Raw genomic sequence first — 21166 nt, forward strand, 5'->3', positions numbered from 1 at the left:
GGTTGTCTCCACTATGGAAGATCGCTAAGAAAAGTCAAAGATTTATAAACACTATTAAAAAAAGAGTGCTGTTAAACAAACCCAGTTAATTTAAGGGTTCGTTTAGCAGCACTCTAAAAAAATCAAGCTGAAAATTAACTATAAAATAATGCTACAAGTATTAGGGTGTACCAGGGTATTTTTGGTAGTTCCATATGGTGTACTTAGTTAATTTTACATTTTAATTAAAATATTATGGTGTACTTAGATCATAGGGTGTACTCAGTTAATTTTAAGGTTCGTTTAGCAGCACTCTTATTTTATTTATCTCATCTTTTAGCAATACTTCACCTATTCACAATAAATGGTCACTCCATCTATCACCAGCAACACAACCAGATTAAGTGCCCGTTTGGCATTGTTTATTTAGGGTGATAAGTGATTTTAAAAAAAATTTGAGAAGCCCAACCCGTTTGGTAAACTGTGAGAAAATCACTTATTGTTAAAAATTGCTGTGAGAGAGCTATAAGGGAAAATAGCTAATGAGGTGTTTTCATTTTCTGATTATGCAGGAATCAGTTTCGAAGAGGCGCTAGGTTTAATGATTATGCGGCAATCATTTTCTGGTTATGCATAAAATCAATACCAACAACACTTTTAACAAAAATTTTACCAAACGCCAAACTGCTTTATTTCACATCTGATTTCTCTAACAGCAGATTTGACAGCGATTATTTTCACAGCACAGTAATGCCAAACTGGCCCTAAGAAATGAACAATGAAACCTTAACCAGCAATAGCACATAAGCTAAAGTGGGAAAAATGCATTCAGCCCAAAAAAAAAAAAAAATCTTGAAATTGTGAAATTGTGAAAAAACAAAACAATAAATACCAAAAAGAGAGGGAGAGAAAAAAAAACATTAATTCTAATTTCTCACTCTTCCATTGAAGACAAATTACTTCATATTTAAAATTTAGTGGGCTTTGGGTTAAGGTTGGCATTCATAATTCTTTTCATTTTTCTTGGATTGCTTGAAGTTGTTTGGGTGCTCTTATCTTATTTGTCCGGAGTTCGATCATATCTTATCTCGACCTATTTTCATGGTTAATATCTTAATATTTAACACCAAACAACAAATGTAAAAAGAGTTTTAGTACAAAAACAAGACAGTCTCGTAAATTGTAGAAGGAAAATTAGAGAAAGAAAAAGAATTAGGGAAGGAACAGATGGACGATTGCTCAAATTTTGGGGAGAACTTGCAGAGAAGGGAAAAGAAGAAGGAAAAAAGAACAGTTAGACATGTTAGAGACGTTAAGTTGGAGTTAGTCAACTTATGGTGATTTATTTTCATTTTTTTATTAAGTGTAAATTGGGTTTTTATTTTGTGGATGATGTGTCCGTCTTATATCCCTTAGATTAAATTTTAATGAGGTATCATGTGGAGAACGAAAGTAAAGCAGATCATAACAGAGAAAATCATAGCAGAGGATCCGGATCCTTATAACATATGTATTAGGTTTAGATGCACCATCATATTATAATTTGAACGAACTTTTAACATTATGTAAGTCTGTTGCGCAATGTTACTATTACACCTAAAAATTACTCGTTGATTACGTTTGGATGTGAACCTTCCCCTTTTTTTGAGTTTTTGCTGTGTTTGCTTCCATTGACAAGTTGAAAATTTCAAGATCATTTTCAATCTCAAGACGAGTTTCATTGGACATTGGTTTTTTATAATCCAGACTGGACCTTTGGCCCATTTACAAAGCAAAGCCCAACCCAGTTTATTACAAAACCCTAGATAACGAAGACCTCTTTTCACAACCGCATATACCTCGGTCTTACTATTTTATTCTCTCTCAGCTCCTTTTGTATATAAAGGAGAAGTCTGAGATTCCAGCTCCATTTTCTTTCGCCTGCCGCCTCGCTCGCTGCTTGTCACCTGGTTCGCTCTCTCTCTCTCTCTCTCTCTCTCTCTCTCTCTACTATATTTAGATCTGAAGCTTGCTTTGAAGTAATTAACTTGCTTGCTTAGTTCAATTAAATGATTTCGCGTACCTGTTTTTCGATTTTTCTAGCTTAAGATCTGTAATTAGACGGTCAAAGTAGTATAATCTTTTGTACCATATGATTTGAAATAGATTAGATTGAATTTTCTTTTGCTTAGTTGCTGCTTATATAATTTAGCCGACTTTTTTATTCATTATTTTTTGAGGTTTTTTTTTTTTCCCTTTTTTTCATATAACCCATATCAAATTGAAACGAAGATCGTATAGATTTGGATGCATACACACATACCAGATTTAAACAAGTATCTTATATATTTACTTGCATAAACACATATGTATGTATCAAAATACCTGCAAAATTACTTTCTTACTATGCTTTTGGATTTCCTTTAATTGGTGGGGAATTTTGTAACTGTTATGGTTCTTGTTACTTTGTTCTTGTTCATTTATCTAATTATGATGGTTTTACTATCTTTGTGGACAGATACTAATTATATTTTTGGAGGTGACATTTGAAGACTAGTCAAGATGGTAAAATACTTGTTTCATCATTTTAGTTCAGTGGGTTGCTGAGAAACTACATTATTTCCTTAATTTTAATTGAGTTATATTTTTCATATGTACAGGTGAAGTTCACAGCTGAGGAGCTCCGAAGGATTATGGACTACAAACACAACATTCGTAACATGTCTGTTATTGCGCATGTTGATCACGGTATATATAATGTTACTTATTTGGCTTACCAAATATCAATCTGAAATGATGTTTTGTTTACAAGTATAGAGCATTTATACTGGCTTTAAATGATTGTATATCTGTTCCCAAGCTTGAATATCATAATTATCAATTATGGTTTCAAGGCGCAGCTTAAGGAGTGGCTGAATTTTTATGTATAAGTAGGATATTATTGCAATTGTTAACTTCGTAAAAAAAAAATTTACTGAAGCCCACTGAGGCTTGGACCATATTTGATTTATTTGCTTCTTGTTCTGTTGTATCTGTGGTTGCATGATCAAGTAATAATGTTAAATTTTTCCTCCTCTCAGGGAAGTCAACCCTTACCGACTCCCTTGTTGCTGCTGCTGGTATCATTGCACAAGAAGTTGCTGGTGATGTCCGGATGACAGATACCCGTGCAGATGAGGCAGAGCGTGGTATCACAATCAAATCTACTGGTATCTCTCTCTACTATGAGATGACTGATGAAGCTTTGAAGAGCTACAAGGGGGAGAGAAACGGAAATGAGTACCTCATCAATCTCATTGATTCCCCTGGGCACGTTGACTTTTCATCTGAAGTCACAGCTGCCCTTCGCATTACTGATGGTGCACTTGTGGTGGTTGATTGCATTGAGGGTGTTTGTGTCCAAACAGAGACTGTGCTTCGTCAAGCCTTGGGAGAAAGGATCAGGCCTGTTTTGACTGTTAACAAGATGGACAGGTGCTTCCTTGAGCTCCAGGTCGATGGAGAGGAGGCTTACCAAGCATTCCAAAGGGTTATTGAGAATGCTAATGTCATTATGGCTACATACGAAGACCCCCTTCTTGGTGATGTCCAGGTCTATCCAGAGAAAGGAACTGTTGCCTTTTCAGCTGGTTTGCATGGTTGGGCTTTTACTCTGACCAACTTTGCTAAGATGTATGCATCCAAGTTTGGAGTTGATGAATCAAAGATGATGGAAAGGCTCTGGGGTGAGAACTACTTTGACCCAGCTACCAAGAAATGGACCAGCAAAAACACTGGTTCTGCTACCTGCAAGCGTGGTTTCGTTCAGTTCTGTTATGAACCCATCAAGCAGATTATCAACATCTGCATGAATGATCAGAAGGAGAAGTTGTGGCCCATGTTGACAAAGCTTGGTGTGACGATGAAGAGTGATGAAAAGGAGCTGATGGGGAAGGCGTTGATGAAGCGTGTCATGCAGACCTGGCTACCAGCCAGCAGTGCCCTATTGGAAATGATGATCTTTCACCTTCCCTCTCCTTCAACTGCCCAGAGATACCGTGTTGAGAACTTGTACGAGGGTCCCCTTGATGATCAATATGCAAATGCTATCAGGAACTGCGATCCTGAAGGGCCTCTTATGCTCTATGTATCTAAGATGATTCCCGCATCTGACAAGGGTCGATTCTTTGCCTTTGGTCGTGTCTTTGCTGGTAAAGTCCAGACAGGTTTGAAGGTTAGAATCATGGGTCCAAATTATGTTCCTGGAGAGAAGAAGGATTTGTATGTTAAGAACGTGCAGAGGACTGTTATTTGGATGGGAAAGAAACAAGAAACTGTTGAGGATGTTCCTTGTGGTAACACTGTTGCCTTGGTCGGTCTTGATCAGTTTATCACCAAGAATGCTACGTTGACAAATGAGAAGGAAACGGATGCTCACCCCATTCGTGCTATGAAGTTCTCTGTTTCACCTGTTGTGCGTGTTGCTGTTCAATGCAAGGTGGCTTCTGACCTTCCCAAACTGGTTGAAGGTCTCAAACGTCTGGCCAAGTCTGATCCTATGGTTGTCTGTTCCATTGAGGAATCCGGTGAGCACATTATTGCTGGTGCTGGTGAACTCCATCTTGAGATTTGTTTGAAGGATCTACAAGATGATTTCATGGGTGGAGCTGAGATTATAAAATCTGATCCTGTTGTGTCTTTCCGTGAGACTGTCCTGGAGAAGTCTAGTCGTACTGTAATGAGCAAGTCACCCAACAAGCATAACCGTCTGTATATGGAAGCTCGACCCTTGGAGGAAGGTCTTCCTGAGGCCATTGATGATGGCCGTATTGGCCCAAGAGATGATCCCAAAATTCGTTCCAAGATCTTGGCTGAAGAGTTTGGTTGGGACAAGGATCTTGCTAAGAAAATCTGGTGTTTTGGCCCTGAGACCACCGGTCCTAACATGGTGGTGGATATGTGTAAGGGAGTTCAGTACCTGAATGAAATTAAGGACTCTGTTGTTGCTGGTTTCCAGTGGGCTTCAAAGGAAGGTGCATTGGCAGAAGAAAACATGAGGGGTATTTGCTTTGAAGTCTGTGATGTGGTTCTTCATGCTGATGCCATCCACAGAGGAGGTGGTCAGGTTATTCCCACTGCTAGGAGGGTCATCTATGCTTCCCAGATCACTGCCAAGCCAAGGCTCCTTGAACCTGTATATCTTGTTGAAATCCAAGCTCCAGAGCAGGCTCTTGGTGGTATCTACAGTGTTCTTAATCAGAAACGTGGGCATGTGTTTGAGGAAATGCAGAGGCCTGGTACTCCACTCTACAATATCAAGGCATACCTCCCCGTCATTGAATCTTTTGGGTTCTCTGGTCAACTGAGGGCTTCGACTTCAGGGCAGGCCTTCCCACAATGTGTCTTTGATCATTGGGAGATGATGTCGTCTGATCCATTGGAAGTTGGATCCCAGGCTTCACAGCTTGTTACAGATATCCGTAAGAGGAAGGGTTTGAAGGAGCAAATGACCCCACTATCTGAGTTTGAGGACAAACTCTGAGTAATTTCTTTGATTATATCGAACAATTGGATGACTGAGTTACTTTGAGACAGTAGTTCCATTGCACTGCCTATTTTTTGTTTTCAGTTTTTTGTTTTCGTTTAATGTTTGTACCAACCCTGTTGTTGTAGTCAGCATCCTGTGCCAGTAGTAACGTTTTGTGCCTTCTCAGAAGATTATGTAATGTTATGTTCTTACTTTGTTGCTTATGGAACCATTTCTGCCATTGCTGGTACATGCTATTTTTGAATTTACTATACACCCCTTTTTGTGGTTTGTTTCGTGGATTGGGTAGCTTGTTCTTGTATAACTTGACTGTTCTGTGTGTTTGCTACAGCTTCATATCTCAATAATAGACATAGGAAAGCAGGCTGATTCCTACTTTTGAACCTAATTCTTGTGTTGTGATACAGGGAAAAACATTGGTGGCAGTCTCTGACCACCTTGGCATGCCGAGTGGCCGGACAGGGTGGCATACTTAAGACCAGTCTTGCTGTAGGAGTTGGATTGATTTGCTTTTTCAATTTTCTGTCGGGATTCTTGTGTTGTGTAGCAGCATCAAGTAAAATTTGATTGCTTTGTGATTTTGGAGCATCACTGGAACTTTTAGATAGTAAATAACTGTATTGGCCTTGTATTTGCAACTTCCGGAGCATTTGGCCTTTGATTTTGCTTAAAGTGGCATTGCATTTTCCGTGCGTAACTGGAACTTTTTGGATGTTGACCAAAGAAATGGTACTGAATGGTGGAAGCATTTGATGCATACTGTATGAATATGGTTAGACTTATATGCTCTAAAGCTGGAAATAGTGTAGAAGGAGAAAATGGGAGTGAAAATCCCCATCCTTTTTATTACATGTTATGTGATGGAGTCATGTTCTGGAGAAGAACTTGTATATCGCGGGAATGAGGAAGAACTTGTATATCGCGGGAATGGGTTTTAAGATGTATGGAATGTGTGGCCAGAACCCAATACAATTTTTTTGTTTCGTAAATTACTCCTACATGTTTCAACCAAACTTACCCCATATGTCAAAATTAAAAGCAGGCGCTACACGCGGAGGGAGAGTGTGGTCGCAAATATGATAATTTAGAACTTGAATGACCCAAATCAGCTAAAGCAAAGCATTATCAAAATTAGTTTCTCGAAAAATATATCGAAATTGCATATAAATTGTATATTTGAGAAATATCAAAGAAACAAACAACATTCCCATACTTGTTGCAAAACTTATTCACATAGGGAACACCAAAGTTTGGGGTTGGGTTTCCAAAGAACAATCTTGGGTGATCAAACGAAATTCCTCAATCTAGGTTTTTTTTTTTTTTTTTCAAATTTTTTTATAATTATTTTATAGGCTTAAATTTATATAGGAAAAAAATAAAAGGCAGGAGTCAAGAATGGTGGGCCATGAGAAACTAGAAAATGGCACAGCGGAGCCCAACCCATGAAACGAAAACCCTAACCTTATATAACACTCACACACTCCCTTCGGAACCCACCAATTCTCTCTCAGTCTCATTCTCTTTTATAGGCTGCGGAGAATTCCTCTCTCTCTACCTCGATTCTTCTTGAGGTTCGTTCGTATATCCTCTTTGTTTTATTCAATTCAGTGCCTGCCTTTAATTTTATATCTCAGATTATTCTTCTGTTTTCTGGTTTCTGTCGCTATGCATTTTATTTCTTCTGAAAATGGTTGATCTGCATGGATTTTATTATTATTTTATATTTTTGTTGAAAATTCTCGTTATATATGCATGCTTTTGATGTTAGATTGTTTACATATTTATATTAGATCCTTGTTTCTTGTGTTGATCACTGTAAGGCGCCGTTTGTTTCGTCGGAAAATTGTTACGTGAAATTTTGTTCTTGGTGGAAAGATTTTCTGGCGTTTTCTTTGGACGGTTGGAGTTTTCTACGTGATGTATTAGAATATCGTTGTTTTTCTGAGTAGATTTGTTGTATAATATATATCCTCGTTCGTTTTTCTGTGTTTTTTTTTTTTTGCTGAAAAATAGTTACACCTACAAATTTTTCGATTTGGTAAATTTTTCTGATGTTTCCTTGCTACTGTGAAAAATCATTACGTGACCATATGAGATTTTCCTCTGTGTTTATGAATAAATGTTATCTTTTCCATTATATTTTTCCCGGAAAATATTTTTCTAAATGCTATGAAATAATTTAACACAATTCGAAGAGAGAAAATTTCTATCTACTGTAATTTGAATGTGGCTAATTGCTTGTTTTTCCCATTGGTATATGTTTTATATTGCTTGTTTTTCCCTTTTGAATACCTTCACACATCCAAACATGCGAGCCCATGCAGAGAAGGGAATACCATGTGTGATTATTTTTTCTGATTGAAATCTTTTATCTTGATTGTTAATAAAATTATTATATTTGATACAGTAATAGTTATCAAAGTAGAGGGTATTCATAGATATTTACTTGAATTTCTTGCTTGAATGTTCAATTGAACCCTCGGTTCATTATCTTTATGGTTTTAATTTTCAGGTGGTTCACCTCCGTATAATTACAAATTGGTGGTTTCTCTTAAATACTTGTCAAGATGGTAAGTGTAATCTATCAATCTAAGCTTACTGGTTGTTGGGCTGCTCTATTAATTTCGTAATTCTTAATGGAGAGATATTATTGATATGTGCAGGTGAAGTTTACAGCAGAGGAACTCCGTAGGATTATGGACTACAAGCATAACATTCGCAATATGTCCGTTATTGCACATGTTGATCATGGTATCGATAACTTTTTTCACTTGATAATTCTTATATTTGTAACATTATTTTCACTCACCTGCTCATAATGGAGTGGTTAATAGTGTTCTGTTTGAGTTAATTTGAGCTGCTTTCTTGTATCTGGTTGATTATGCCCTGCTCAACTGTATAATTGTCCTTTTGCTTTCAAATTTGCATTACATTCTTGTTCGTGTTTCAATGTCCTGTGTGTTTGTTCATAGCTATAATGGTACTGAATTTTAATATGCAGGGAAGTCAACCCTTACCGACTCCCTTGTTGCTGCTGCTGGTATCATTGCACAAGAAGTTGCTGGTGATGTCCGGATGACAGATACCCGTGCAGATGAGGCAGAGCGTGGTATCACAATCAAATCTACTGGTATCTCTCTCTACTATGAGATGACTGATGAAGCTTTGAAGAGCTACAAGGGGGAGAGAAACGGAAATGAGTACCTCATCAATCTCATTGATTCCCCTGGTCACGTTGACTTTTCATCTGAAGTCACAGCTGCCCTTCGCATTACTGATGGTGCACTTGTGGTGGTTGATTGCATTGAGGGTGTTTGTGTCCAAACAGAGACTGTGCTTCGTCAAGCCTTGGGAGAAAGGATCAGGCCTGTTTTGACTGTTAACAAGATGGACAGGTGCTTCCTTGAGCTCCAGGTCGATGGAGAGGAGGCTTACCAAGCATTCCAAAGGGTTATTGAGAATGCTAATGTCATTATGGCTACATACGAAGACCCCCTTCTTGGTGATGTCCAGGTCTATCCAGAGAAAGGAACTGTTGCCTTTTCAGCTGGTTTGCATGGTTGGGCTTTTACTCTGACCAACTTTGCTAAGATGTATGCATCCAAGTTTGGAGTTGATGAATCAAAGATGATGGAAAGGCTCTGGGGTGAGAACTACTTTGACCCAGCTACCAAGAAATGGACCAGCAAAAACACTGGTTCTGCTACCTGCAAGCGTGGTTTCGTTCAGTTCTGTTATGAACCCATCAAGCAGATTATCAACATCTGCATGAATGATCAGAAGGAGAAGTTGTGGCCCATGTTGACAAAGCTTGGTGTGACGATGAAGAGTGATGAAAAGGAGCTGATGGGGAAGGCGTTGATGAAGCGTGTCATGCAGACCTGGCTACCAGCCAGCAGTGCCCTATTGGAAATGATGATCTTTCACCTTCCCTCTCCTTCAACTGCCCAGAGATACCGTGTTGAGAACTTGTACGAGGGTCCCCTTGATGATCAATATGCAAATGCTATCAGGAACTGCGATCCTGAAGGGCCTCTTATGCTCTATGTATCTAAGATGATTCCCGCATCTGACAAGGGTCGATTCTTTGCCTTTGGTCGTGTCTTTGCTGGTAAAGTCCAGACAGGTTTGAAGGTTAGAATCATGGGTCCAAATTATGTTCCTGGAGAGAAGAAGGATTTGTATGTTAAGAACGTGCAGAGGACTGTTATTTGGATGGGAAAGAAACAAGAAACTGTTGAGGATGTTCCTTGTGGTAACACTGTTGCCTTGGTCGGTCTTGATCAGTTTATCACCAAGAATGCTACGTTGACAAATGAGAAGGAAGCGGATGCTCACCCCATTCGTGCTATGAAGTTCTCTGTTTCACCTGTTGTGCGTGTTGCTGTTCAATGCAAGGTGGCTTCTGACCTTCCCAAACTGGTTGAAGGTCTCAAACGTCTGGCCAAGTCTGATCCTATGGTTGTCTGTTCCATTGAGGAATCCGGTGAGCACATTATTGCTGGTGCTGGTGAACTCCATCTTGAGATTTGTTTGAAGGATCTACAAGATGATTTCATGGGTGGAGCTGAGATTATAAAATCTGATCCTGTTGTGTCTTTCCGTGAGACTGTCCTGGAGAAGTCTAGTCGTACTGTAATGAGCAAGTCACCCAACAAGCATAACCGTCTGTATATGGAAGCTCGACCCTTGGAGGAAGGTCTTCCTGAGGCCATTGATGATGGCCGTATTGGCCCAAGAGATGATCCCAAAATTCGTTCCAAGATCTTGGCTGAAGAGTTTGGTTGGGACAAGGATCTTGCTAAGAAAATCTGGTGTTTTGGCCCTGAGACCACCGGTCCTAACATGGTGGTGGATATGTGTAAGGGAGTTCAGTACCTGAATGAAATTAAGGACTCTGTTGTTGCTGGTTTCCAGTGGGCTTCAAAGGAAGGTGCATTGGCAGAAGAAAACATGAGGGGTATTTGCTTTGAAGTCTGTGATGTGGTTCTTCATGCTGATGCCATCCACAGAGGAGGTGGTCAGGTTATTCCCACTGCTAGGAGGGTCATCTATGCTTCCCAGATCACTGCCAAGCCAAGGCTCCTTGAACCTGTATATCTTGTTGAAATCCAAGCTCCAGAGCAGGCTCTTGGTGGTATCTACAGTGTTCTTAATCAGAAACGTGGGCATGTGTTTGAGGAAATTCAGAGGCCTGGTACCCCACTCTACAACATCAAGGCCTACCTCCCCGTCATTGAATCTTTTGGGTTCTCTGGTCAACTGAGGGCTTCGACTTCAGGGCAGGCCTTCCCACAATGTGTCTTTGATCATTGGGAGATGATGTCGTCTGATCCATTGGAAGTTGGATCCCAGGCTGCACAGCTTGTTACAGATATCCGCAAGAGGAAGGGCTTGAAGGAGCAAATGACCCCGCTATCCGAGTTTGAGGATAAGCTTTAAACAATTTACTGTGCTATTAGTTTTTTGTCCTGCCAATTGGCCTGAGGAGATTGCACTACAATATTTTTGGTCTTTAGCTATTTTAATTTGTTTGGTTCTGTCCTCCGTTACTGTTAGGGACTTGTAGCTTCATCTTCCCTGTTATGATGTTCCGTTTGGTGAACTTCTTACTCTATTTTCTACATGGGTTATGATATATATCGTACTTTCTCTTCTATTTTCATATCTGTGTTCCTTTTGTTTATTTTATTACCATCTGTAAACAAATTTTTCTACATTTCTGCCTCCTGATTAGGGAATGCCTTCTTACATGACACCCTGCTCTTGATTTCGGATCAACATGTTTGCTGGAGTTGCTCAAAGTTGCAGATGAACCAACTTCGCAAATTGTAGGCTTCCGATTTTCTACTAGGATGATTTTGCTTGTTATCGAATGTTTTAGAGACGAGTGCTTAACTGCTAGTTGGTGCCACACAGAACTCTTGGGGAATCTTTACTTTGACTCACATTCCTTTCCCTCTTTAACAAGCTTTTTACCTCTCATTTTACTCCTCACCATAAAGACTTAAAAATTTAAGCTTATAAATTACAATTATCCTTTTATAGATTTCTTTAGTCCGTTTTCTGAAGGAGCACAATGCTAATATAAACTTAAGTTGGGTTTATAATTTGGACTAGTTTACTATACTATGCTAGACTAACAATTAACTATCGCTTGTAATTTAAAGTATCGCTTATATTAAAAGAAAATACTGGAGTCATCAATTTAACTATTGATCTAGTTGTGCTTCTATTTCTCTTCCAAGTATCCCAAGAGGTAGCAAATTGGACTGCCTCCCTCCTCCCATTAATATATGTTTTAAATAAATAAATACAAAGGGGAGGCGGGTCTCCATGGGCTCTCTGTCAGACCCGCCAAATAGCGGGCTACAGGCCTTTATATTATTCAACACACTCTGCAACTTCCAAGGTACGAAACCCTTCAAATTCCCAAACCAAAACTCCTAGTTACTGCACTTCCGAACTGTAGAGATGGACCGCAAAGATAATCAATCTCCTCAAGGTTTTCAATGACCTCTTTACTTCTGGAATGTTTTCGTTTTCATTTTTTGGTTATTAGATGAGTATAATTCAAATTGAAAATGGTGCAGGTGAGACAGCTCGGATTCTGGTTGAATTCCTGGAGGTGGCAATCACTTCAATCGTTTTCCTCAAAGGAATTTACCCTCCAGGTTTGTTCTAAACCCATTTCCCTCGTTTTGGTTGCTGAGAAAAAAAGTTGTGGTTTTGAGTTCTGTTTTTCTTCATTATCTGGGGAACCCAGAACGCAAAACCCAGTTTTCAAATTGCATATGGGCTTAGCGGGATAATGGGTAATTGTTGTTTTTGCATTTTCGACTGCTTTCACTGATGGTTGGTTTTGGGCAAAGGTGCTTTTGAGAGAAGGAAATATATGAATTTGGTGGTTCATAGCGCTCGTCACCCCGAACTCAGAGATTATATCCATTCTGCTGTCTCCGGACTTCATCCTTTCATCCAAAAGGTTGATCCTTTACTCATTTATTTCCTTTTACTTTTTTCTTTCTTGTTCCTTCAAAAATTTCTCATATATCTCATGTGTTCGAAAATTCGGCCTCGGCCTAGGCGGGTCTGGGCGGCTGGACCTAGCGCCTAGGCGGGTTGGATTTTTTTTTTTTTTTTAATTTTATATATTTATTTTTTTAAGAAAGATACTGTCTTTCTTATTCGTTTAATGTATTTATTCCGGTGATGTTCCATTTTCACTAAAACAGACGTACATTTTACAAACTAGGGTCTGGTGGAGAGAGTAGCAGTTATTTTCTTTAACAGTGATAGCATCCCTGTGGAAAGATTTATATTTAAGCTCACTGTGAATCAGTCTTATGGCTCAAGGGTGGAAGAAGCTGACCTGGAGTTCTCACTAAGGTCGTTTTTTATCAAGCTTCCTTTCTCAGAATCCCTTACACGGGTTCTTCCCCAGGGTAAGTTTTAAGTTTCATAGTTGACAACTGTACATTGATGTTCATTTTTTAGCTTCAGTGTTGTAGTTTTGTCTTAGAATACTATTTGATATAATTCTTTTTCAATGCTGTAGTTCCGTTTGGTTTTCGCTTTAAAATTGCTACTTTCTATCAAATGCTTTGGTTTAATTGGTTGAGTATTGACCATATGCTTGGGTGGTTGTTGAGCTCATGAAATATGGTTTGGATTTCATGCATGCTTTCCTGAATTGCAGCCAGGTGTGTAAGCTTTTCCTTTATAACAGATTGCAGGTGGGAGATAACCGCGTACTTTCGATCCCTTCCTCAGACAAGCACAAGTAAGGATGCAGAGTTGTGGATTCCAACAGACATACAGCAGTGGCAACAGCCTCCATTAATAACCCCTATTAAATCAATGAGTAGCGAACCTCTATCTGTGCAGTTATATTTGGAACATCCAGGTTTATCTGAACCAAAGGCTTAAAGGGAATTAAGCAAATGAATATCTGCCTTGATTTTACATGACAAATCATGATCACACTGTCCCATAAACATACTGCTCATGAAGTAAATTCCGCTTGCTTTCTGCATTTTGGTGTATAAACCACAATAATTCAGTGCTTAGTATTGTAAAGTTGTTATCCAATTAGAATGAGATTACAGGGTACAAAGGTAGAAATTTTGTGGAAGATGAAGGGTAAAGCATAAGCACAACACTTTAGTGAAAGCTGGAGGTGATTAACATATGACATTACAATTTACAGTATATTATGAGATAACAAAATTACTTTTCTGATAGTTAAATCTCTTTTCCTTTTACTTCAAGGGATTGTTGTTTGTACTCTCCCAAGTCCAGGGAAACATTAATTCAAAAGGGTTTTTACCACATTTGAGCTACTCAGCATTAGTTTATCAACATTTTAACAATTATCATGCTTTGTGAAAGAAATGAATGTTCCTTTATGTTGGAATTTGAGTTCAAAATGAATTTGCACGGCTTGTGTGGGTTTAAGTCGTTCTAGTTGTTGAAATGTCTTCTCCATTTGGACAACAACTAAAACACTATCACATTAGTTGGTTAATGAGTTGATACCTCCAATATTACTCAAAGAAAAAAAGTGTAAAGAAGGGGAAATCTAATTTGCCCTTAAATAGAAAAGAACAAACGCCTTTAGTGTTGATTATTTAGCTCTAAATATTATGGTTATGTGCCATAAGCATGTCTTCTCCTCTCAAAATGTTCATGCTTTTCTTATAATTGTATTACTTCATTTGGTTTACCTTCTTCATTTAGATTAGATTTTAGCATATTTCATCTACCAAGGATTAGTTTAAACATTTTTAGTGGATCGTAAATTTGCAACTTTTTAACAATGATCAGTTAAACTGAACAAGAAACGAGTAATTCGACATCTTAGACGATTTCAAATTAGTTCAAATATCTTGGATTTTTTTATTATTATTTTGATTTAGATAATCAAGAAAGTAATGGTCAAAATTTGACTCAGATCACATCATCTGCATGCTCTATCACGTTTACAACTAGAACGTTGGGTTGTTATGGGGACTGCTGAAGGCATTTACAACTAGAACATCAGGTCGTTATCGGGATCGATGAAGTCGTTAATTGAATTTACAATTAAAAACCATAGCAAAAGACATCTCCAGCCAAAACCGAATATTCTAAACTGCTACGTGGAAACATCGAACTAACAGTCTCAAGAGAAGCTAAAGAAGAGAGAATAGGTACGAAAGCTTTTCCCTTATTAGTCCTAATCAAGGCTAACCCATAACCTATATTCAAAGGACAATTTAAAAGTTCCCTCACTTACATAGGAATCCTATATTCAACGTATCCCTTACCATTTAGTTTCCTCCACAGTCTCAATTTGAATTGTATTGATTTTCTTAATACCAAATATCGTATAAATTTTGTATAGAGTCGAACACTCGTGTGGATGCTCTCTTAAAAAGCTGGTTCACAACATAAGCCTTCGGCTAGTGCAAGGAAATTGTGCCTTGGGCATGACTTGGATTAGGTCGTTATTAATCACGAAAATGAAGCTTGATGAAGCATCATATTCTCAACATGAATGGTGATAAAATTTCCATTATAACATTTCATTTGCATTAATATTAGGGTTGAACATTTCACTATACATCATTTCCATTGTAATATTCTTAATCTTAACATTTCATACTCTCAATTATAATCTGGTTTATCAGTCACCGAGGCTAAGTGGAGATGTTTGCATTTCTGGGGCCATCAAATTAAACTATATTATATATGATGCTGTAATATTATGAAATTCTCGTACAAAGTTTAGCTGCACTAGGATGGGTAAAAAAAACTATACGAACAAGGGGGAAAATGGTTAGGTAATGCCTAGAAAGAAAAAAAAAAAATCACATTATTAATTATTTTTGTAGATATGACGCCTCCTTTTAATTTGTTGTTAATAAATATTGTCTTAAAGTTACCCAAATTTGAACCAATATGGTGGTGTCCCTAAGCACTTCTCGATTGATAACTTAGGTGGTGTGACCTCATTTGCCTTAACTAGTAAAAGAAAAATTATTGGGGTTATTTATTCAAATGGTCCTCAAACTTATACCCAAGTTGCATTTTGGTCATTTAACTAAATTATTCGTTCAAATGATCCACCAACTTTTTATTAATCGTTGCATTGGTCCTACCGTTACATAGGGGTAAAACAGTCCAATTAAATAAAATACTAAATAAATTAAAAACTAAAAATCAAAAGTAAAAGAAAAAACCTCTCTTCCACCTCCTCCTTATATTTGATACAGTAATAGTTATCAAAGTAGAGGGTATTCATAGATATTTACTTGAATTTCTTGCTTGAATGTTCAATTGAACCCTAGGTTCATTATCTTTATGGTTTTAATTTTCAGGTGGTTCACCTCCTTATAATTACAAATTGGTGGTTTCTCTTAAATACTTGTCAAGATGGTAAGTGTAATCTATCAAATCTAAGCTTACTGGTTGTTGGACTGCTCTGTTAATTTCGTAATTCTTAATGGAGAGATATTATTGATATGTGCAGTGCAGGTGAAGTTTACAGCAGAGGAACTCCGTAGGATTATGGATTACAAGCATAACATTCGCAATATGTTGATCATAAAAAAAAGATGGGGGAAAGCCAATTATTTAAATAAATAAAAAAAGATTTGTAAATAGTATAGCCGCGCGGCTATACTATTTATAGAAAAGAATTTTAAAAAAAACCCGGTAAAGCCCGACGGCTATACTGGTTTTCATTAAAAAACAAATCCGGAGTATAGCCAAACGTATCTAAGCAACGTATAGCCGCTCGGCTGTACTCTATAAATAGAATTTTTGTCAAAGTTTAGCCGATCCGCTATATCCCTTAATATTATTCCACACAGTTTGCAAAGCTAATCACTCTCCTCAAGGTTTCAAAACCTCTTTACTTCTGGTATGTTTTCGTCTTCATTTTTTGTTTATTAGATGAGCATAATTCAAATTGATATTGGTGCAGGTGAGACAGCTCGGATTCTGGTTGAATTCCTGGAGGTGGCAATCACTTCAATCGTTTTCCTCAAAGGAATTTACCCTCCAGGTTTGTTCTAAACCCATTTCTCTCGTTTTGGTTGCTGAGAAAAAAAGTTGTGGTTTTGAGTTCTGTTTTTCTTCATTATCTGGGGAACCCAGAAAGCAAAACCCAGTTTTCAAACTGCATATGAGCTTAGTGGGATAATGGTTAATTGTTGTTTTTGCATTTTCAACTGCTTTCACTGATGGTTGGTTTCGGGCAAAGGTGCTTTTGAAGGAAGGAAATATATGAATTTGGTGGTTCTTAGCGCTCGTCGCCCTCAACTCAGAGATTATATCCATTCTGTTAGAAAATTCGGCCTAGGCGGGTCTGGGCGGCTGGGCTGGTTGGATTTTGTTTTTTGTTTTTTGTTTTTTGTTTTTGATTTTTTAAAGAAAGATGCAGTCTTTCTTATTCGTTTAATGTATTTATTCCGGTGATGTACCATTTTCACTAAAACAGACGTACATTTTACAAACTAGGGTCTGGTGGAGAGACTAGCAGTTATTTTCTTTAACAGTGATAACATCCCTGTGGAAAGATTTATGTTTAAGCCTGTGAATCAGTCTTATGGCTCAAGGATGGAAGAAGCTGACCTGGAGTTCTCACTAAGGTCATTTTTTATCAAGCTTCCTTTCTCAGAATCCCTTACACGGGTTCTTCCCCAGGATAAGTTTTAAGTTTCATAGTTGACAACTTGACATTGATGTTCTTCTTTTTTTGCTTCAGTGTTGTAGTTTTGTCTTAGAATTTTGATATAATTCTTTTTCAATGCTGTAGTTCCGTTTGGTTTTCGCTTTAAAATTGCTACTTTCTATCAAATGCTTTGGTTTAATTGGTTGAGTATTGACCATATGCTTGGGTGGTTGTTGAGCTCATGAAATATGGTTTGGATTTTCATGTCTGCTTTCCTTATTTGCAGCTTGGTGTGTAAGCTTATCCTTTATAACAGATTGCAGGTGGGAGATAACCGCGTACTTTCGATCCCTTCCTCAGGCAAGCACAAGTAAGGATGCAGAGTTGTGGATTCCAACAGACACACAGCAGTGGCAACAGCCTCCATTGATAACCCCTATTAAATCATGATCACACTGTCCCATAAACATACTGCTCAATAAGTAAATTACGCTTGCTTTCTGCATTTTGGTGTATAAACCACAATAATTCAGTGCTTAGTGTTGTAAAGTTGTTATCCAATTAGAATGAGATTACAGGTTACAAAGGTAGAAATTTTGTGGAAGATGAAGGGAAGGGTATAAGCACAACACTTTAGAGAGGATTGCGAGCCTTTACATTTACATACGGTGCATTTACTTACATTTTACAGAGAAAGCTGGAGGTGATTAACATATGACATTACAATTTACAGTATATTATGAGATAACAAAATTACTTTTTTGATAGCTAAATCTCTTTTCCTTTTAGTTTGTACTCTCCCAAGTCCAGGGAAACATTAGTTTACCAGCACATTTTAACAATTCAAAAGGGTTTTTACCACATTTTAGCTACTCAGCATTAGTTTATCAGTATTTTAACAATTATCATTTTGTGAAAGAAATGAATGTTCCTTTATGTTGGAATAATGTTGGAATATGAGTTCAAAATGAATTTGCACAGCTTGTGTGGGTTTAAGTCGTTCTAGTTGTTGAAATATCTTCTTATTTGTTGATGCTAAATTCTTTATACGAGTAATAACTCTGGAAAAGTTAAAACTCAAAAGGGGACAACAAAGAATCGGGTAATGGCCTAATAATAATAGATTATGCTCTAAACTACTCTTATCGATAAACAAAAATCGGGGAAAAACAATTATCAAAAAAAGATCAATGTCTATGTAAAGAGTATAGCCGATCGGCTATACTATTTATAAAAAAGAATATTAAAAAAAAGACCCTAGTAAAGCCGACGGCTATACATTTTTAAATTAAAAAATCCGGCTTATAGCCGGGCGGCTATACTATTTATAATTAAAAAAAGACCTAACTCACGCCTCACGCGTTTTTGTGAAAACAGTATAGCCCATTGGCGATACAATATTTCAAACGTATAGCCGCTCGGCTATACGCTATAAATAGAAAAAAAAAATTATGTATAGCCGCTCGGCTTTACCCATTGAATAGCATTCTGAATTTCTCTTGTTTAATTACTTTAATTAGTAGTTATGTTTTAATTATTATTTTCTTAGTGAATAATTAGTATTTAAATATTTTTATTCAATAATATGTGAGTATTTTGTGTATAATACGTGAATTTTGTGTGTATTATTGAACATTTTGTAAAAATAAGTGTATTAAACATGAAAAATAAGTACGTACGTGTACAATACGAGTATTAAACGTGAAAATGCTAAATTCTTTATACGGGTAATAACCCTGAAAAATTAAAAACTCAAAATAGGACAATAGAGACTCGGGTAATGACCTAATAGTAATGGATAATGTTCTAAACTACTCTTATCTATAAACAAAAATCGGGGAAAAATAATTATTAAAAAAAAATCCCAGTGTCTATGTAAAGAAATAAATTGATTGGCTTAAGAAAGCAACAAATGAGGCGACAACACAGTGGAAGACGGTGTACTGATTTTCAAAAAACTTTAGAAAAGAAAAAAACTGAAGTATCATAATCTGAGGTAAGAATCTATTAGGGTAATTTTAGAAATAATAATCTCTTTAAAATAAACATAAAATGCTAAATTGGCAAACCCGTCAAATATTCAAAAGACCATATCCACCAAAATTTGCCACAAACATGTTACACTAATTTTTGGACAACTGAAATACTATCACATCGATTGGTCATGGCTTTTTTTATAATTGCATTACTTCATTTGGTTTTACCTTCTTCGTTTAGATTTTAGCATATTTCATATACTCAGGATTAGTTTAAACATTTTTAATGGATCAGTAATTTGTCTACTTTCAATATCTTCGATTGTTATTTCCAAATGACTTTCAATATGTTGGATTTTCCTGTTTCTTTTTTTATTTTGATCAAAACGATCAAGAAACCTAAGTTTAAGTTTTTTTTTTTTTTTTTTTTTTTCAAGATGTTAAGAATTGACTTCGGACCCTTCTTTTCAATTATTGCTAGGAATTGGATTTAAGATTTCCATGCTCTTTCATACTCTATTTTCTTCTTTAGACTTCAATGGCAGTTTCCAATTCACTAAAGAAATTTATCATAGGATTTTGAAAATTTTATAACATGGAGAGTCGTTATGGGGATTGTTGAAGGAATTTACAACTAGCAACGTCAGAGCAATTGATGAAGTGAATTTACAACTAAACCCACAACAAAAGACATGTCGGGTGAGAGCAAAATATCCTCAAATGTTGTGTGAATATGGAGATTACTGAAGGAATTTACAACTAGAACGTCAAAGCCAGGGACGGTCCTATGACTTGTACAACCGGGGCTCTAGGCCAGGTCAGTTTTTTTATTTATTTCTTATAGTTAGTGTTAATGTTAATCCCATTTATAGCAGAAATATTAATTTGAACTAATTGGATAATTGTAGTGTTACCTCTAGTTGCCGTGTGCCTATCTGACTCTATCTTTGTGATGATAAATTTTCATTTTTGAATTTTCTTATGAATTTTCTTTTCTCTTAATTCATTTTTGTTCATCATGGTAGACCTTAGCTGGCATTTGTAGTGTAAAATAGGCCTTTTAAACAAATAAAATAAAAATGATATGTTTTTAAATTGTATATATATATATATACACACACATGATCAATTTCAGAAGCCTAAAATCTAACAGTTTAATAAAGTAAATCTAGTCCACCTCATTTTAAAATCTTGGATCCGTCCCTGATCAGAGCGACTGAGAAAGCCAATTTACAACTAAAAAACCCACAACAAAAGACATCTCGAGTGAGAGCAAAATATCCTCAAGTGCTCTATGGTAAAATCAAGGTGGCAATATCTATGTAAAAGCTAAACAAGAGAAAATAGGTCTGAAAGCTTTTCCCTTATTACTCCTAATCACTGCTAACCCATAACCTATATACAAAGGACCATTTAAAAGTTCCCTCACTTACATAGGAATCCTACATTCAACCTATCCCTTACCATTTAGTTTCCTCCAGAGTCTCAATTTGAATTGCATTGATTTTCTTAATACCAAATATCGTATAAATTTTGTTCTTCATATGCTTCAAAGTTTAGAATAAATTCGAACACCCATGTAGATGCTTTTAAAAAGTTGGTTCACAACACATGCCTTTGGCTAGTGCAAGGAAATTGTGGCTGGTGCATGATTTGATCATCATTTAATCACGAAAAGGAAGCTTGGTGAAGCACCACACTCTCAATATGAATGCTCATAAAATTTCCATTGTAATGATTCATTTGCATGACTATCAGTCAACGAGGCTACGTGGAGATGTTAGCATTTTAGGGCCATCAATTTAAACTATTATGAAATTCTCGTACAAAGTTTAGCTGGACTGGGAAGGGTAATGTTTGAGGTAAATGTGTTCTTTGACGGTCTGCGTGATAATTTTTCCTCATTTGCGTTATGGTTAGGTAAAAATTATAGGAAAATGGTTAAGTAAAAGCCTAGAAAAACTCACATTATTAATTATTTTTTTATATATGACACCTCTTTTTATTAATAACAATAATGCTAGATTCACTAAATTTATTCACTAA

At 36.8% G+C, this 21166-nt stretch overlaps 4 protein-coding genes across 8 annotated transcripts; all 4 read left to right on the top strand.

The window, feature by feature from the left end:
- Positions 1–1804: 1804 nt before the first annotated feature.
- LOC117623842 (elongation factor 2) lies at positions 1805–6168 on the top strand. 2 transcript variants are annotated; one of them, XR_004585235.1, is made up of 5 exons: positions 1805–1928; positions 2477–2523; positions 2619–2706; positions 3039–5711; positions 5893–6168. XR_004585235.1 is itself a non-coding variant. In XM_034354843.1 (4 exons), the coding sequence occupies exons 2-4, from the start codon at positions 2521–2523 to the stop codon at positions 5477–5479; spliced, it is 2532 nt and encodes an 843-aa protein (XP_034210734.1). In that variant the 5' UTR covers positions 1805–1928; positions 2477–2520; the 3' UTR covers positions 5480–5786. The 2 variants fall into 2 exon arrangements, 1 of the variants encoding a protein (XP_034210734.1); XM_034354843.1 differs by lacking the exon at positions 5893–6168 and having other exon boundaries at positions 3039–5786.
- An 802-nt stretch (positions 6169–6970) lies between these two features.
- On the top strand, positions 6971–11152 carry LOC117623843 (elongation factor 2-like). The gene is made up of 4 exons (XM_034354844.1): positions 6971–7056; positions 7998–8055; positions 8149–8236; positions 8487–11152. Exons 2-4 carry the CDS (start codon positions 8053–8055, stop codon positions 10925–10927), a joined length of 2532 nt encoding a protein of 843 aa, XP_034210735.1. The 5' UTR covers positions 6971–7056; positions 7998–8052; the 3' UTR covers positions 10928–11152.
- A 603-nt stretch (positions 11153–11755) lies between these two features.
- On the top strand, positions 11756–13816 carry LOC117626700 (DNA polymerase zeta processivity subunit-like). Of its 4 annotated transcripts, none has more exons than XM_034358512.1 (5): positions 11756–11990; positions 12079–12159; positions 12358–12470; positions 12828–12930; positions 13185–13816. In XM_034358512.1, exons 1-5 carry the CDS (start codon positions 11960–11962, stop codon positions 13412–13414), a joined length of 558 nt encoding a protein of 185 aa, XP_034214403.1. In that variant the 5' UTR covers positions 11756–11959; the 3' UTR covers positions 13415–13816. The 4 variants fall into 4 exon arrangements, with proteins under 4 accessions (XP_034214403.1, XP_034214401.1, XP_034214404.1 ...); XM_034358510.1 differs by having other exon boundaries at positions 11759–11990; positions 12741–12930; XM_034358513.1 differs by having other exon boundaries at positions 11763–11990; positions 13215–13816.
- A 1451-nt stretch (positions 13817–15267) lies between these two features.
- On the top strand, positions 15268–17711 carry LOC117625245 (DNA polymerase zeta processivity subunit-like). The gene is made up of 6 exons (XM_034356848.1): positions 15268–15271; positions 15847–15904; positions 16301–16368; positions 16455–16535; positions 16734–16854; positions 16991–17711. Exons 1-6 carry the CDS (start codon positions 15268–15270, stop codon positions 17007–17009), a joined length of 351 nt encoding a protein of 116 aa, XP_034212739.1. The 3' UTR covers positions 17010–17711.
- Positions 17712–21166: the final 3455 nt, after the last annotated feature.

This window comes from Prunus dulcis, chromosome 4 (assembly GCF_902201215.1).
Source record: "Prunus dulcis chromosome 4, ALMONDv2, whole genome shotgun sequence".
NCBI classification, from domain to species: domain Eukaryota; kingdom Viridiplantae; phylum Streptophyta; class Magnoliopsida; order Rosales; family Rosaceae; genus Prunus; species Prunus dulcis.